General features: G+C 34.3%; 1 protein-coding gene across 1 annotated transcript in view; it reads left to right on the top strand.

Moving 5' to 3' along the window:
• DNAAF4 (dynein axonemal assembly factor 4) overlaps nt 1-17,940 on the top strand; it is a 59,111-nt gene that overhangs the window by 22,612 nt on the left and 18,559 nt on the right. The window contains exons 4-5 of the mRNA XM_021694016.1: nt 5,027-5,258; nt 17,164-17,309. Coding sequence (XP_021549691.1) covers nt 5,027-5,258; nt 17,164-17,309 — 378 coding nt within the window. The remainder of the gene's footprint in view (nt 1-5,026; nt 5,259-17,163; nt 17,310-17,940) is intronic.

The following is a 17,940-nucleotide window of genomic DNA, read 5'->3' as shown; positions in this document are numbered from 1 at the left end:
CCTGAGCCGAAGGCAGACGCTTAACGACTGAGCCACCCAGGCGCCCCGAGAAGCTTTTTACCAATTCCTTTCTGAAATATTGTTGGTTGAAAAGTATACATTTTATTTTATTTATTTTTCGAAAACTGTATGTTTTAGTTAATAGATTATAACAATTCTGGGCTCTGTTTTATTTATATTTGTTTGTTAGTTTATTTACTGAGGGCTGTTTATTTTTTAGAAGGCTGCCTGTACTGTAATTGTGAAGGCAGTCTAGTCTCCTTTGTGGTATACAGCTGCTGATGTCTCTGCTAAGTTTTTTAATTTTTATTTTTTAGGCTGGCTTCCTTAGGAGTCTTTCCTGTGTCTGCATAACTTAATTGTAAACTAATGATATGGGCAGAAGCAGTAAAGGCTCCCACCCTTTGCTGATCAGTCTATGTGTAGGTTTTAGAATATATTCAAAGTTGGAGCCAGTTTTCAACCGTTCTTCCTTGGTTTCATTTTTTTTTTTTTTTAAGATTTTATTTTTAAGTAATCTCTACACCCAGCGTGGGGCTCAAACTCACAACCCTGAGATCAAGAGTCACATGCTCTACTGACTGAGCCAGTCAGGTGCCCCGCCCTGGCTTCATTTTATGCCAAGCTTCCTCAGGTCTCCCCAACAAACACATAGCTTTCTGTTTAGCCAGAGTTGTATGGTAAGCTTATCATAGACCTTCTATGGTTTTCTCATTTACATGATCTTTCTGTTAATGTTCTGACTAGTCAGGCACTCACCTTAACCAGGACTTCAGCTTCAGACCCCAACTTTAAATTTTCCCTGTTCATTCCCAACCAAGTCTATCACTTTTATCCACCAAAACCATGGGTTTTCACCTCTCCCTCTCCCTGAAATGCATTCACCCTTTTTGCGAACAAAGTTGTTGGGTTCTTTTTGCTAGTTTCATGTTGGCAGAACTGCCAGTCTGGTTATTGAAGCTGGCATTGGGTGGTTGGGAGTAACCCCAGGCAGAAGGGCACAGCATCCCACTGTTCTTGCCTATAACTTTAGCATTTATTCTAGAACAAACACTTCTCAATTTGCAGGCTGTCTTTGCTTAGTTTCCAGTGTTCTGAAATCGTTCTTTTTGATAGATTTGTCCAGCTTCATACTTGATATTTGTGTATAGAAATTGCCAACCCCTTCATGCCTCTATAAAACTTGTACATTCTTTTTTGCAGGTGAATTTTACATTTACTTATCAAGCTCCCTAAGAAGTTCTCCTGGTATTTTGATTAGATCTACATTGACTTTATAAGTTAATTTTCAGAATATCAATATATTTACATTATTGAGATTTCCCTCCAGGAACATGTCATTTATCCCCATTTATTTGGACTTATCCCTCAGCAAAATTATTGTTATTATTGTTATTTTATTTTTATATTTTGAGAGAGAGAGAGAGCACATGCACTCAAGGGGGGGGGGGGGCGCAAAGGGAAAGGGAGGAAGAGAGAATCTTAAGCAGGCTCCACACCCCATGCCGCTCAATCTCATGACCCTGAGATCATGACCTGAACCGAAATCAAGAGTTGGACGCTTAACCGACTGAGCCACCCAGGTGCCCCCTCAGCAAAATTACTTAATATACATCTAGGACTTATTCATATTTTGCTAAGCTTATTCTTAGCATTTTAAAAGGTTTTTTTGATCAATTACTAATGAAATGATTTTTTCCATTGTATTTTTCTAATTGTTTATTGCCAGTTTGTAGGAAGGTAAGTTTTTTTGAGTTCATATAAAGTTGATCTTGTATGTGATTGCCTTGCTAAACTTACTTTTATAATAGTTCTAATAGTTTGTCAGTTTGTTATTTTGGTTCTTTTAGGTAATCTACCATATTATTTGCAAATAATAACAATTTTATTTCCTAATAATCTGTATTTATATTTATTTTAAAAATAAATATACTAATATATAAAATTTTAATATATATAAAAATTTCTATTTACTTAAAAAATTCTATTGTATAGGTTATGATCTCTAGGAAAATAATAAAATATTAAGTATACTGGCTTTAGTGACTTTGTTAGAAATATTTCTAATGCTTCACCTTGAAGTGTGACATTGTAGGAGTCCTTTTATTAAGCTGAAATCTTTCTTTTATTCCTAGTATCAACTGATGTTTTGGCATGTACTAAGATCATATTGTTTTTCTCTTTTGATTTCCTAATATCGTAAATAAGAAATGTGCTACTTGATCAAGATGTATTATAATTTTAATATTTCCCTCAATTCAGTTTGCTAATATTTTATTTATGATTTGTAAATGTAACTCATAATAGAGATTGGCTTATAAAGAACATTGCCTTAATAAACCAGGCATTCATTCCAAATTAAAAGAAATACAGATTTCCCCTTCTTCAGGAATTTGGTTCAGGACCTGTTCTTATCCTCCTATTATTTACACTTCCTGTCTATATTAAATTAATACTCCATATTAAATGGCATCCTTCTTTTTTTAGTGGTACCAAGTACTTAAAATCCCGTTTCTTCATATATGATGATTGTTTTTCTAGCTTTCTGAGTTTTTCTGTTACTATACAGTCCTCCTTTAAGTGCTATGTTTCACATATTGTATTTTTTTAATAAAAGAATTTCAAGGATTGTTTCGCATTTGTCTGTCTTTCTCTTTGATATATTTAGTCTCTCTTTTCCTTTTATTTTAAGGACTTTTGTGGTATTCTTCATGTTTTTCTCTTCATTCTAGTCTCTTTGTCACCTATTCTATGAAGACTTTTTTGGTCTCTCCTCTTTCCCCTTACTCCCTGAAGAGTTAGACTTTTTTTGTTTCTTATATAGCTTATTATAAATTATGTGTGTGTGTGTATGTATGTATATATATATATATATAGTTCTCTTAATTACATCTTTACTATAATAACCTAATTTTCCTGTTACTTTTTGGTGTAAGGACAGTCTCATTTTTAGTAACTAAGACTTAGTCTTACACACTCTTAAAAACTTTTCAAAATTCACTCCACTTGTAGGGATTATGATGGATTGAGGGTGTTCTGACTCCACATACTTTCCCCTTCGTCCATGCGTTGGGGCAGAGAGGAAGCAGGAAAAAAGGCAAACATATCATTAAACTGGGTGAAGTTGTCATCTCCTTTTAGGTTGTGGCTCCCTCTGGCTAACGCTGACTGGTCATCATGCCCTGTTGTCAGGCATTTAAAGGCTGGCTCATTGCCACAGATTCTTCTGGCCCAACCTATTGGCAGCTCACTGGCAACTCTCTGAACTTAGAATATGTAAAAATTACTATCTTTTGTGCTTAGTTTAGGCCTTATGTGCAATTCTGGGACTGTAGGAAACTCGTGTTCAGTGATCTGTGAAATTTATTTTATTTTATTTTATTTTATTTATTTTTATTTTTTTATTTTTTTAAAAGATTTTTTAAATTTATTTATTTGAGACAGAGAGAATGAGAGAGAGAGAGCACATGAGAGGGGGGAGGGTCAGAGGCAGAAGCAGGCCCCCCGCCGAGCAGGGAGCCCGATGCGGGACTTGATCCAGGGACTCCAAGATCACGACCTGAGCCGAAGGCAGTCGCTTAACCAACTGAGCCACCCAGGCGCCCTGTGAAATTTATTTTAAAGTCAGTGTTCCACAGTCCAATAGGAAAATAACAAACTGTCTTCCAGAAGAGGGTATTAGGTCATGCAGATATTACAGAACACCTTTTCAGTGTAGTTTCATACCTGTGTTTATTCTGTATCCTGAAATAATTCAGCTTCTAGGAAACTTCGTCCCAACGTGTTATTCTAGAGCTGTGCCAAATGTACTATTTAAATGTAAACTATTTAAATTTACATTAATGAAACACAAATAAAATACAAATTTAGTTTTTCAGTCGCATCAGCCACATTGTAAGTGCTTACTGAGCCACATGTGGCGAGTGGCTGCTGTACTGAATGGCACAAAACATTGTCATCGTGTTCTGTTAGACAAGTTCTGTTAGACACTGCTTCTCTGGATTTAGCGATGAGAATTTTTGTTCTCTAGAGGATAGAGGTGACATATTTTTGTCACCATAGGAAAGTCAGATACATAGAGTCAATCATATACACCAACCAGTTACTCTTTCACAGGGTTTTTCTTCCTTGCCCATATGAAGGAAGTTTGTGAAAGGGAGAGAAAGTTAGCACACTCCTGTACAATGTACGGCTTTCAAATTCATCTGATAATCAGCTTTTCTTGTGGAAGCTTCAAATACCTGCTATTGCAAATGCAGTTGGCAGCAGCGTTCAAACTTCAAACCCACCAGAGACAAACTTCCTAGTTCGTCCTTCCCGTTTCCTTTCTTACTGTTCCCTCATTCCATAAGGTGAAGATTGGCACAACTTCAGTCCCAAGACAAGAGAAGACTGGCATAAGTAGAAAGACAAATATGTGTGCGTGCATTTGTGTGCGTGCATTTGTGCGTGTGTGTGTAAATTTTGGGAGAAGTGACTTGATTTTTATATTTTTTAAAGATTTTATTTATTTATTTGACAGAGAGAGACAGAGAGAGGGAACACAAGCAGGGGGAGTGGGAGAGGGAGAAGCAGGCTTCCCACAGAGCAGGGAGCCCGATGCAGGGCTCGATCCCAGGACCCTGGGATCATGACTTGAGCCAAAGGCAGATGCTTAATGACTGAGCCATCCAGGCGCCCCAAAGTGACTTGGTTTTTAGAAAAATATATATTTTTTTTTTACCAAGCCCTTAGATATCATTTAACTGAATGCCTGTCCCCATTTTACATGTGAGTAAACTGAGGTTAGAGAAAATGATTGCTCAAGATTGTATTAATAATTAATGGTAAATCTGGAACTAAAACCTGTATTCCATGACATCCTAAATCATTTACCATTCCCATTTTAATTTTTTATTCACTACTACTACTGCTGCTGCAGATACAATGATAAGAGTTTATAATAATAATTATTATAATGAATTTCTTATTTTTAAAATGTTGCTTTTTGTATGTTTTAAGGTTTTGGTAATTGTAATTTTTACAGATTGAAGAAGAGGAGAGGAAAAAAATAGAAGATATGAAAGAAAATGAACGACTAAAAGCAACTAAAGAATTGGAAGCCTGGAAAGAATGTCAAAGAAAAGCTGAAGAACAAAAAAGAATTCAGAGAGAAGAGAAATTCTGTGAACAAGGAAAGCAAATTGAAGAAGAGAGAAACAAATTAAAACATAAAAGCCTTACTAGAATTGCAGCATCTAGAAATCTTGCCACAAAAGGTACAATCATTACTTTAATATTTTCTGGGAAAGTGAGTCCATTTGGTGAAGTAGACATGTCACTTTTTTTTTTTTTTCATAATCGATTTATAGTATTAGGTCATTATTTTGGTATGTTGAGAATAAGTACTACAGTATAGAGGCTAAGGTGAAAGATTTATTTCTTCTCTTAGGAAACAAGGACATTTTCAAAATACAATGAGCAATGATTCAGATCCCAGGGTCCTGGGATTGAGTCCCGTATCGGGCTCCTTGCTCACAGGGAGCCTGCTTCTCCCTCTGCCTGCTGCTCCCCCTGCTTGTGCTCTCGCTCTCTCTGACAAATAAATAAAAAAATATTTTAAAAAAAAAGACATTTTCCTCACATGACTCAGGAACATGAGTACTATTACACAAACTTAGTTGTAAGCAAATAGGGGCTCATCTGGCCTTTGATCCTGATGTGTTCAGAAATAGGTAAAAGAACATATTTCTTTATTGAAAGCTAAGAGTTTGATTTTATCTGATTTTAGAATATTAAACTTTGTTTTAGGCATATTTAGTATATTTAGGAATGGAACATTTTTTTGTAAAATCCCTTATGTAGTAATAATAATTAACATTTATTAGGTGATTTTCCTATGCCAGGCGATTTTATTGGTTGTATCACTCAGTCATCACAACAACACTTTGGGATAAGTACTGCTATTCTTATTTTAGTGGAAACAGATATTCAGAAAAGATAAACAACTACCCAATAAGTAAACCTGTGGGATTTGAACCCACATCTATCTGCATCTGAAACCTATGCTCTAGGTTATATGTCTTTACTACTTTAAGTGAGATCTAGTGTGTTGAAAAGTCAATAAATGAACCTATGAGTTAGGAACCATGATTATCCCCATTTTCCAGGAGAGGAAAGGCACAGAGAGTCTTACTAGCCCAAGGTAACACTGCTAATAAATGGCAGAGTCAGAATTTGGACGTGGGTGATCAGGCTCTAGAGTAGGTGACCACTGCTGTGGTGTATTGCTACACGGGTAAGACAGGCAGATTAGCCATGTTCATTATTTAATTCATAACATATTCTAGCCGACTCTGTATTAAGGACATGTTTTCACTCAGAAATGTGTTAGGGAAAAAGTACTCAAAGTATATAGTCCTGGTTTGGAAAAATACTACCTTTTAAATGTTTGTTATCAAGTATCCCAAAGCCTTACAGTATCTTTCAAGAGTGACTCAGTTTGTGCTTAATCAAAATATTACTAATGATGAAATAGCAAAACCTCAGAAGTTTTAATTACCAGTCCCATAATAAAAGGCACACCACACTAATTTTATCTCTTAATGTGAAGCTGGGAGTCAAGGCTATGACACAATTACTTTGCAGGGCAGAGAAGTTAAATGTGGTGTGAGCTCCATACTCCTCTAGACCTAGAACTTAAATATAGAGTGGTGTCATTTTGATGAAAACTGCTTAATATTTTATATTAAGGTGATTTTATAAGTAAAAAATTTTGATAAGATTTTATGTGATTTTAAAAATCAACTTAGATGTTTGGAATTTGGATTATTGTACTCTTATTCTTTGGCACATCAACAAGTAAGACTCATAATTTATAATATGAGTATATATAGTATATTAGATAAGCCACTTTTTATATACAGAATACAAATGGTGTGGCAGGTGCTGCAGATTTCCTACTCAATATATATTCTCCCTTTCTTTTTTATGAACAGAATCATGGTTTGAGGGAGGGGACAGAAGAAATGTGTTCAGCTAAAAACCTTGCCTCTTAGAAATTTAAATACCAATTGGATATTTCAAGAAATTAAAGAATAATTACATTTTTTCCTTCTAGATGTGATAATGTAATTATAGTTAGATTTAGAAAGCCCTTATCTCATAGGGATACCTACTGAAATATTTATGGATGAAAATATATGATGTCTGAGATTTGCTTCAAAATAATATGGTATGTGAAAGTAGATAGAAGTAAAGATGAAGTGATATTGGCCAGGAGTTGATAATTGAAGGCAGGTTATGAATGCATGATGGTTAATTATTCTATTATGTCTACTTTTATATATGTTTAAAATTTTTTATTATAAAGAGAAAAAATAAGGAACACATTGAAAAAGCACATTGAATTATTTTTACAAAATCATTTTAAATTAGTAAAAAAAAAACAAAAACAAAGCAAAACTCACTTCCCCAAACTCTCTTATAACTAGATGTAGCCCAAGTGACAAATTCTGACTGATGAAATGCAAGAAGAAATCTGCTAAGGATTTATAGAGAAGTATTACTCCTTTCTGCTTGCTTCTCCTTTCCTTTTCCTACCAAAGATGAAGGTCCGTACCAAAAAGTTCATTAGCTATTTTAAAACCACAAAGAGGCAAGACATACACTAAGAATGATGGAATAGGAAAGAAGAAGGAGTTTGGGACATTAATGACTTTGGAAAGATGGTACCTCTGCATTGAACCACCTTCTTTCAAGCTTATTAAGTGAGAAAATAAACCCATCCTTGGTTAAACAACTATAGTCATGTTTTCTCTTCACACAGCCTAGAGAATTTTTGACTGCTAAAAATGGATAATGGAATGCAAGGTTGGTTTAGCATTTGAAAATCATTCAATGTAATTAACTGTACTAACAGAATAAAGGAAAAAACATATGATCATTTCACTATTGCAGAAGGTATTTGATAAAACCCAACACCCATTTATAAAAATAATTTCTCAACAAATTAGGAATAGAAAGGTACTTTCTTATTCTGATGAGGTCCTTCTACAAAAAAATGTGTCGTAAGCTTCATATTTATTGGTCAGTTGATGAATGCTTTGCCTTGCCTTATATCTCCAGGAGGTAGGCAAGTATTTCACTTTCACTGTTTCAGTTCAACATTATACTGGAGGCCCTAACCATTACATTAAGACAAGAAGAAGAAATGAGAGGCATAAAGATTCGACAGGAAGAAGTAAAGCTGTATTTGTAGATGACATGATTGTGTATGTGGAAATCCCTAAGAAATCTGAAAAATAACTGCTAGAACTAATAACTGAATTGAGCAAGGTCTCATAAAGATTATAAAAGTCACTTAAAATTTTATTTACCAGCAGCAAACAATTGGAAAATTAAATTTTAATTTATTTATAATAGCACTAAAAGAGAAAATATTTAGGAATAAATTTAACAAAAGAAATGTAAGACCACATCACTGAAAACTATAGAAAAATTGCTGAGAGATATTTTAAAGTCTTAAATAAATGCAGTGATATAACATGTTCCTGAGTTGGAAATCTCAATATTGATAGGAGGTTAGTTCTTTTTTTTTTTATTTTATTGTGTTATGTTAATCACCATCCATTACATCATTAGTTTTTGATGTGGTGTTCCATGATTCATTGCTTGCATATAACACCCAGTGCTCCATTCAGTACGTGCCCTCTTTAATACCCATCACCAGGCTAACCCATTTTGGGTTTTGAAGTAGTTTTGATTTGCCCCCCTCCCCTCTAGAACTCTCTGTTTCTCAGAGTCCATAGTCTCTCATGGTTCCTCTCCCCCTCCTTTAGGCACCCCCCTCCTTGATAGGATGTTAGTTCTTAAATTGATCTATCGATTCAGTGCAATTCCATTAGAAATCCTGGTAAGCTTTTTGTATAAATTGACAAGTTGGTTCTAAAATTTATATGAGAATGTGAATGACCTAGGATAGCCAAAGGAACTTTTAAAAATAAGAGCAAAGATGTAAGACTCATACTATCTGGTTTGAAGACTTAGCATCAAGCTACCATAATAAAGACAAGATGGAATTGGTGAAAGGACAAACCTTAAGTTCAAAACAACAGAGTACAGGGACCAGAAATGGATCTACACAAGTATGGTTTAGTGATTTTAATGAAAGGTAACAAGGCAATTCAATGGGGAAAGGAACGTCTGGAACAGATCTGGATATATTTATGGAAACAAATAAAGGTAGACTCTTGCCTCACTGTGTACATAATACATACATAAGAAGACAATCCAATAAACAATTGGATGAAAGATTTGAATGGACTTGTCACAGAGGAAGACACGAATGGCCACTAGGCACATGAGAAGATGTTCAACATTATTCGTTAGTAGGGAAATGCAAATTAAAACCACAGTGAGATACAGTACATAGTACATATGCTTTAAAATGACTAAAACTGGATGCCTGGATGGCTCAGTCAATTAAGCGTCTGCCTTCGGCCCAGGTCATGATCCAGGGTCCTAGGGTCAAGTCCTGCATCGGGCTCCTTGCTCAGTTGGGAGCCTGCTTCTCCCTCTGCCTGCTGCTCACTTTGCTTGTGCTCTCTCTCTCTCTGACAAATAAATAAGTAAAATCTTTAAAAAAAAATAAAATGACTAAAACAGAAAACTAAAGACCATCAACACAAGTGTGGTTGAGGATATGCTGCAACTAGAGCTCTTGTACACTGGTGGTAGAAATGTAAAATGGCACAATACTAGAAGAGCATTTGGCTCTTTCCTTAAAAGTTAAGTATACATTTATCGTATAACTCAGTCATTTTTGTCTTCAGTATTTACACAAGAGAGATGTATTCACCTGAAGACTTGTATTCAAATATTTATGGCAACTTTATTCACAATGGTGAATAACTGGAAATGATGCCCATCACTAGAGGAGTGAATAAACAAATTCTCATACATTCATAAAGTGAAATATTACTCTGCAATAAAAGAGACCACAACAGTCCATCCTGCATGAAATTAGAGAAAATACTAACCATTTTATAATGACTGAGAGTGCATCAGTGCTTATCTGGGGCCAGAGGTAAAAGGATGAACTTCAAGTGGCTATAGGGGACTCTTAGAAGTGATAGAAATTTTCTGTTTTCATTATGATTATGATTTCATGGGTGCATACATCTGTCAGGACTCAGTGGATTAATGTACTTTAAAATGTGTACAGTTTAGTTTTTTTAAAGATTTATTTGAGAGAGAGAGCACAAACACACGCACATGTGGGAGTGCTGGGGGAGGGGCAGAGAGGGAGAGGAAGAAAATCTCAGGCAGACTCCCTGCTGAGTACAGAGCCCAACATGAGACTTTATCTCATGACCCTGAGATCATGACCTGAGTGGAAACCAAGAGTTGGATGTCTAACCAACTGAGGCACCCAGGCACCCCTGAGTAAATTTTATTGTACATGAATTATTTCTTTGTAAAATTGAATAAAGTTTATTGGGAATACTTTTAGGCAGAAAACACCAAAATGCACATAAATTCTTCAGGTTCTTGTTATTCCGTAGTTATGTTTAAGGCCAGCCATAGTAAAGCCTCCTTTGAGGATCCTGGTCCTTGTAGTATTGTGTATATTTATAGGAGACTGGGAAAGAGGAATCATTGAACATCTAATTAATTAACTATGGGGACTTCCTTATCTTGTTAGAAAGAGTTCAGTTACTGGTACCAGCCTGTTCTTCTGTTGAAGTAGTTTTGATTTGCCTGCTAAGCTACTAAAAGCATTGTAGAGGGAGAGATGAAACTTTAGGCCACGTGAATTTGTCCCTTTTCAACTTGGAAGAACCAGGTACTCCTAAAGGTAGAGGCAAATATAAGTCTGGAAGAAAAAAAAAAAGGGATTGGTTGAAAGTGTGTAAATAGAGTTTCACAACCAGATCTCCAGATCATGACAGAAGATTGGGGGTTTACTTTCTGCAGAATTGAAGACTGAGTGAGATTCTGCTCTGAAAATACAGAGATGGAGTGAAAGTCAGCATTGTGTAAATCTAAATACCAGTTCAAGGGATCCCCTCCAGCGCTCCTCTCCCCTTAGGTCATGCACATATGCATGCACAAACCCAGTGCACCTGGGATGCAGATTAGAGAATTCTTCTATAGGGAAGCTTATGAGTGTAGGATGAAAAAATCCTGACATTTGTAATGGCCCAGCTAGTTCCCTGCTGAAGCTTACTAGTCAACAGATTTCAGATTCATGTACATAGAACTTCAGTCAGAATTTTTATACTTTAATAGGAGGAGATAGACAAGATACAGAAAAATATAACTTGAAACAACCAAGTAATGAAAGGAACAGAAGAAAACTTAATTATAACTAATGTCTTCAGAGAGATGAAGACATATTTTAATCATTAAACAAGAACAAGAGGCTATAGTAAGGAATTTTAACAGAATAAAACAGTTTGGAAATTTAAAATGTGATAAAAATTAAAACTTTAATCAAATGTTTGGAATATAGTTTCTAAGTTTTTCAGAAAGTAGAACAAAAGGACAAAGAGATTTAAAATAGAAAAGATAAAACAATCAGAGTATCCATCCAGGATGTTCAACATTCAAATAATAGGGGTATAAGAAAGAGAGAGGGAGAGACAGAATAGAGGAAATAATATTTTTAATGTTGCAAAACTTCTGAAAACTTAAATGAATTTCCACATTGAAAGAGTCTATCAGGTCCAGCACGGCAGATTTTATAATATTCATGCCAAAGCACATGAAATTTCAGCACACTTTATGTTTTTTCTTTTTCTTTTTTAGAGAGAGAGAACAAGAGTACATGAACCAGGGGGTGGGGCAGAGGGAGAGGGAGAATCTTAAGCAGGCTCCACACCCAGCTCAGAGACTGTTGTGAGGCTCGATCTCACAACAGCTGAGATCATGACCTGAGCCAAAATCAAGAGTTGGATGCTTAACTGACTGAGCCACTCAGGCACCCCTCAGCACACATTAGGCAGAGATCCTGAAAGCTTCCAGAGAAGAGAAACAGATCATGCACAAAGGACTGGGAATGTTAGTATTTGTCCTCTTAACCTCAGCACTGGAATCCTGAAACATGAATCAGTGCCTTCAAAATTCTGAGTGAAAATAATTTTCAGTGTGAAATTCTATACCCAGCTTATTAATCAAGTGTGAGGCAAGAAAAAGGACTTTTCAGACATGCAAAGTCTTACAATATTTACTGCTCAGGTATGCTGGAAATTGTACCTGTTTTCTTTTTCTATTCTTCAAAAACAATTTAGTTTGCTATGAAATATCTGGTGTTTGAAGGTTTAGTAAAACTACCCCTAATATGTCTAGGCATGGAGTATTTTATAGAAGTACATTTAGTTTCTGGTTATTCAGGTGCTCTATTTTTTCAAGTCCATTTTGGTAATTTATTTTATAGGAAATTGTGCATATCATCTTTTCAAATTTATTGGCATAAAGTTTCTCTTATTTGCTTCTATCATTATAACATTTCTTTATTCCTAATACTATTTTGTTTTTCCTTGATCAAGTATTGTAGCATTTTGTAAATCTGTTCCAAAAAGCAGTTTTTGGTTTTGTTGATACTTTTTATTGTTTCTTTGTTTTCTATTCCATTAATTCCTGTGTTTATTTTTATTTTGCTTCTTTTAGTTTCTTTAGGTTTTCTCTGTTCTTTGTCCGACTTGTTTTCATTAATTTTGAAATACTTTAATAAATGCATGTTAAATTTTTTTCTCTTAAATACTATGTTAATACATTCACAAGTCTTGGAATCTTGTGTTTTTGTTGTTGTTTAGCTGCAAATATTTTGAACTCATCATCATTTTTTCCTTTGGCCCTTGAAATTACTAGAGAGTTTTTTGTTTGTTTTTTGTGGGTTTTTTGTTTTGGTTTGATTTTTTGTTTCATTTTGTTTTGTTTTAGTTTCCAAATGTATAAAATGGAAATGACTATAGTTCTCATATTTAAAATTTCCTGTATCATTATGTTACAGGTGTGTTTATAGATTGTGGTTTATGGGGTGTATTTGTGCTTATTTTATTCTTTTAATAAGCTATGGGCCACTTAGATTTATTATTATAAATAAAATGTATCCTGATGTCTTAAGATTTTCTTCTACTATCTTACTTTGTGATTTATATTTACTAGACTTTCTTTTTGGTTCTTTTTTCTATTTTTCTGCCTTGGATTTAAAAAATGTTCTTGATTATTTTCTTTCTACTAATTTGAAAGGTCTGTATTCTATTTTTGTTCTTTGATTAAAGTTAAATTTTTTGTATCTGTTTTGGTACATAGATATAATTCTAATTACTATATTTTAACATGCATATTAAACATTAAGGTTAATCTCTATCATTCTTGTAAATATTACAAGGAAATTTAATACATAAGTTCCAGCGATACCCATCTTCTATGAAATTGTCTAAACATTTTAGTCCACTTTATTGGTGGGAAAGGAGATCAGTTGACTTCACTTTATTTTTAAATCCCTAAATTTAGGCATCACTGTTAGTATGGGTTTTTTTCCCACTATATAGTCATTACTATTTAGATTGATGTATATTTACTGATTTTTAATTTGTCTTTGCTTGTTATGTTTCACTTCTTTGTGGGTTAAATTGCCTTCCCTTTACAAGTAAATCCTTTAGTAGTTCTTTAATGAAGATTTGTGGGTGTTAAGTTCAGTTATTATCTTTATATTATACTTCTTGTTGAAGGATGGTTTGGCTGGTTGTAGAATTCCACATTGATAGTTATTTTCCATCAGTAATTTGAAGATATTTTTCTATTGCCTTTTGCCCTCTAATGTTGCTGAAAAGTCTGCTCTTGATCTAACTATTGAAACTTTATAAGGTAATCCATCCTTTGTCTCTGGTTACTTTAAAATTCTTCACTTTAATGTACTTTGATTTTATTAGTCTCTATGAAGTTTTATATTTATTTGTTTCATAATATCAGAACTTGGAATATACTTTTATTCAAAGAACTTATGTCTTCAGTAAAGTTCTGTGAACCTTTAAGCTATTGTCTTGAAATATCACCTTCCTCTTTTCTCTATATTTCTTGACCACATTCTATATATTATCCTCAGATCTCTTCTAGTTTGCTGTTAAACTTATCCTTTTAAATTTCAGTGGCAGTATTTTTTCATTTTCGAAGTTCCATTTGTTTTTTCTGTTGTTGTTGTTCATTCTTTTGTCATTAGTTTCTTCATTTTTCATTATGGATTTATCCTGTCTTTGCTCTTAATAAACATGTTTAAAATTATTTTAATCTCTTTCAGATTGTTCTATAAGAAGCCATACCTCCTGTTTGTTGTATCTTGCTAACTGTCCTTTATACTGGATTATTTTCTCATGTGATTTGTAGTTATTGATTGTGTGTTCATTTTCAGCAAGGATTTTTTTTTTTTATGGGTGCATATAAAAAAATCTCAGGTGTTCTGGTTTGTGGAAGTAAGAATTGCTCACAAGGGATACCTAGAGTTTTGATTTCTCACAAGAGATATTTTTTTCTCCTCCTGTCCAAAACCCCAGGAAGAATAGGTTCACTTTCCTGGACCAGTGGACAGTGATTTTATAAATGTTCTTTTCACTAAGAGAGCAGCCCTTCTAAGCTTCTAGTTTCATTTCCAGCTTCCCACCTCTGTAACTATATCAGCATTAAATTTCCAGCCTTTAGCCTTTATATATGTATTTCAGATATAGATATAAATATCTTTCTAAACAGCTTTTTGTCAGCTTTTGGATTACCCCAACTGTAAATCACTGATAAGACTTTTTCTTTGCTTACTTTTTAAACTAAACTGTGTATTTGAACCTTTATTTATTTGTTGTATTTTTATCAAGCATTTTATGTGTTTATAGCATTTTAGCTGGACATTGTAAAAAGTTTTAAAAACTTTAACCTTATGCTTCTAGAGACAGAAAGCTAATTTCTTTTTATTTTATGTTTTACTACTTGTCTTATTTTACAGTAAGAGTTTGGAAGCTAAATAGCCTATTTTTAATGTAACTAATGGTCACATTAATGTTTTCATGAACATTTAAAGATGTTTACTTATTTTAGCAAAATTGATAAAATAAAAATTTTTTAAAGATTTTATTTATTTATTTGAGAGAGAGAGAGAGGGAGAGTGAGGGGAGAAGCAGACTCCACCCTGAGCAGGGAGCCCAGTGCAGGACTTGATCCCAGGACCCTGAGATCATGACCTGAGCCAAAGGCAGACGCTTAACCGACTGAGCCACCCAGGCGCCCAAGAAAATAAATTTTTAATTTCTCATTATGGAAAATAGTGCTTATTCCCTTCATGTTCTATATCCTAGTAATCATTAGTATAATAATTTGAAGTTATATACTTCATTTTTACTTTTTATTGTTTTCCTTCTGTTATACTAACATTTAAGAATCTTATTCACATTTTTAGTGTGTTCTCCACTGTGTAGAAAACCAATTCTTTTCATTTTTACCCTTAAGTTCTCCACTCTTGGGTTCTTAATTTCATTTCTCTATGTTCTGGAACATTTCTTTGATTAATTTATTTGGAAAAGATGGCTAGATAGTATATTTACTTAGTTCTTAGATATCTAGGAATGTCTTTTGCCTTTATAAGTAAGCAACAATTTACTTGGATATAAAATTCATGGAACATTTTATTTGGTAGGTTAAAGCTAATTGTTATAATAAGGAGACCAAAATTAGAGATCAAATAAGACAGAAATTTAGTTCTCCATAATCCAATACTTGTTATGTGACAGTGATCAATGTAGGCCTGATAGATGACTTTGTTCCACAAGGCCATCCAGGCAGGCAGGACCCTCTCTGTCATTACATCATTTGGCTTCCATCTCTGGATGCAGAGGTTGGCATTGTGTTTTAGCCTGTGGGAGGGAGGAAAGAGGAGTCCACAGAAAGCAGATGTACCTATAAAATGACCCATTGTATACATCACTTCTATTCACATTTTGTTGTCTCAGATTTGGCATATAATCACATCTAATCTCAATAGAGGCTGGGTTATGTAGATTCTAGCCTGACACAGTCATATGCCTAGCTTAGAACTAAAATTATATCCCTAAAAGGAATAGGGGAGAATGGATAGAATATTGGAAGATAGATGTCTCAACCACAGACATCTAGAAAATTTGCACTCAAATTTTCTTGTTTGTTTGAGCCCTTATTTTTTCGTCCTTGTCCCCCTCTTCCCTCTCTTGGAAATGTCAATGTAGGCCATTTTCAAGTTTTTTAATTTAGAAGTTTTTTTCTTACTTGTGTGCATTCATTTTATATCAAGGATATTACTCTTTGTATTTGTGGAAAATCTATTTTTCTTAAAAGTTTTGATATTGCCTTTTAAATCTGTGTATCATATTTTTTTGTACTTTTGCATTTTTTAAACTTACCTTTCCTTCCTTTTATTCATATAGTTTATATTCTAACACATAGATTAATTTCTCCTCTTGTATTGGCTTAACCATTATTACATCAAACTATCTTTCTAAAAACGTATAGCTTTTCATTATTACTCTTTGCCTATTCTCATTAGCTATCTCTGATGGCTGAAAAATTTTTATACCATCACAAGGAAGCTTATAGAAGATATTGCTGTAGGAGCTTAAAGGAAATAGAGGTAGTATTGGTAGTGATGGCTTTCTAAAGTGGATGTAGAGGGGCACCTGGGTGGCTCAGTCGTTAAGCCATCTGCCTTCGGCTCCGGTCATGATCCCAGGGTCCTGGGATCAAGCCCCGCATCAGGCTCCCTGCTCCGCAGGAAGCCTGCTTCTCCTTCTCGCACTCTCCCTGCTTGTGTTCCTGCTATTGCTCTCTCTCTCTGTCAAATAAATAAATAAAATCTTAAAAAAAAAAATAAAGTGGATGTAGAGTTGCTCAGAGTGCCCTTCACTAGAGTGAATGTAAATTAAACACTGTGTGTTTTAACAAAGAGAATCATAGAAAGTAGCTGGGGTCTTTGATTAAAGAAGAAATAACTAGCTGCCACACTTTCGATGATGGATTTTATATTCCTTCTAGCAGAAGTTATCTTTGGTTTATTTGTATAGGATTTTAGAGGTAGCTTTGATGTGTAATTACTTTAAAAGTCAGTTTGATTGTTATCTAGAAAATGAGAGAAAGATAACTCACTTGCTAATATTGCTTTTCAAGGAAGAAATTCAGAAAATATATTTTTGGAGAAGTTAAAGGAAGAAAGTATTCCTGCTCCTCGCTCTGTTGGCAGTATTAAAATCAACTTTACCCCTCGAGTATTTCCAACTGCTCTCCGAGAATCACAAGTGGCAGAAGAAGAGGAGGTAGGTATACTTGCTGTTAGTTACAATGATCACAAATGAAAATACTTTATTATTTATTTCACCTATTAAAACTAATACTGAGGGCGCCTGGGTGGCTCAGATGGTTAAGCGTCTGCCTTCAGCTCAGGTCATGATCTCAGGGTCCTGGGATCGAGTCCCGCATCGGGCTCCCTGCTCTGCGGGGAGCCTGTTTCTCCCTCTGCTTCTCTCTCTCTCTGTCTCTCATGAATAAATAAATAAAATCTTTATAAAAAAAAAAAAAAAAAAAACTAATACTGAGTTTTGAATTTCTTAAGTATTCATTACACTTAAGATAGTACTTCTTGAATATATTTTAGTATGTCTTTTTGAGAAAAATATATTTTGCAGAATTTTTTTGTCTCCAGAACACTGATGAGAGAACCCTGATTTAGTAGGCAGTATTATTACTTATTCCAGGAGATAAATTGTTACACTTGCCACTTATTTTATCAAATGCATCATTTGCTATATTAGATTTGTAAACTTGTGTTTTGGTAAGGGATCAATATGTGTTTGGTGACAGATTTGGACATTTATTGTTAATATATTATTACAACTAATTATTATTATCATCCAGTATTTCTATTGTGACATTCTAGAATATCTCTCA

This window comes from Neomonachus schauinslandi, chromosome 9, assembly GCF_002201575.2.
Source record: "Neomonachus schauinslandi chromosome 9, ASM220157v2, whole genome shotgun sequence".
NCBI lineage: Eukaryota > Metazoa > Chordata > Mammalia > Carnivora > Phocidae > Neomonachus > Neomonachus schauinslandi.
The sequence above is the reverse complement of the archived record's forward strand: the minus strand, read 5'-3'. Positions and strand labels throughout refer to the sequence as shown.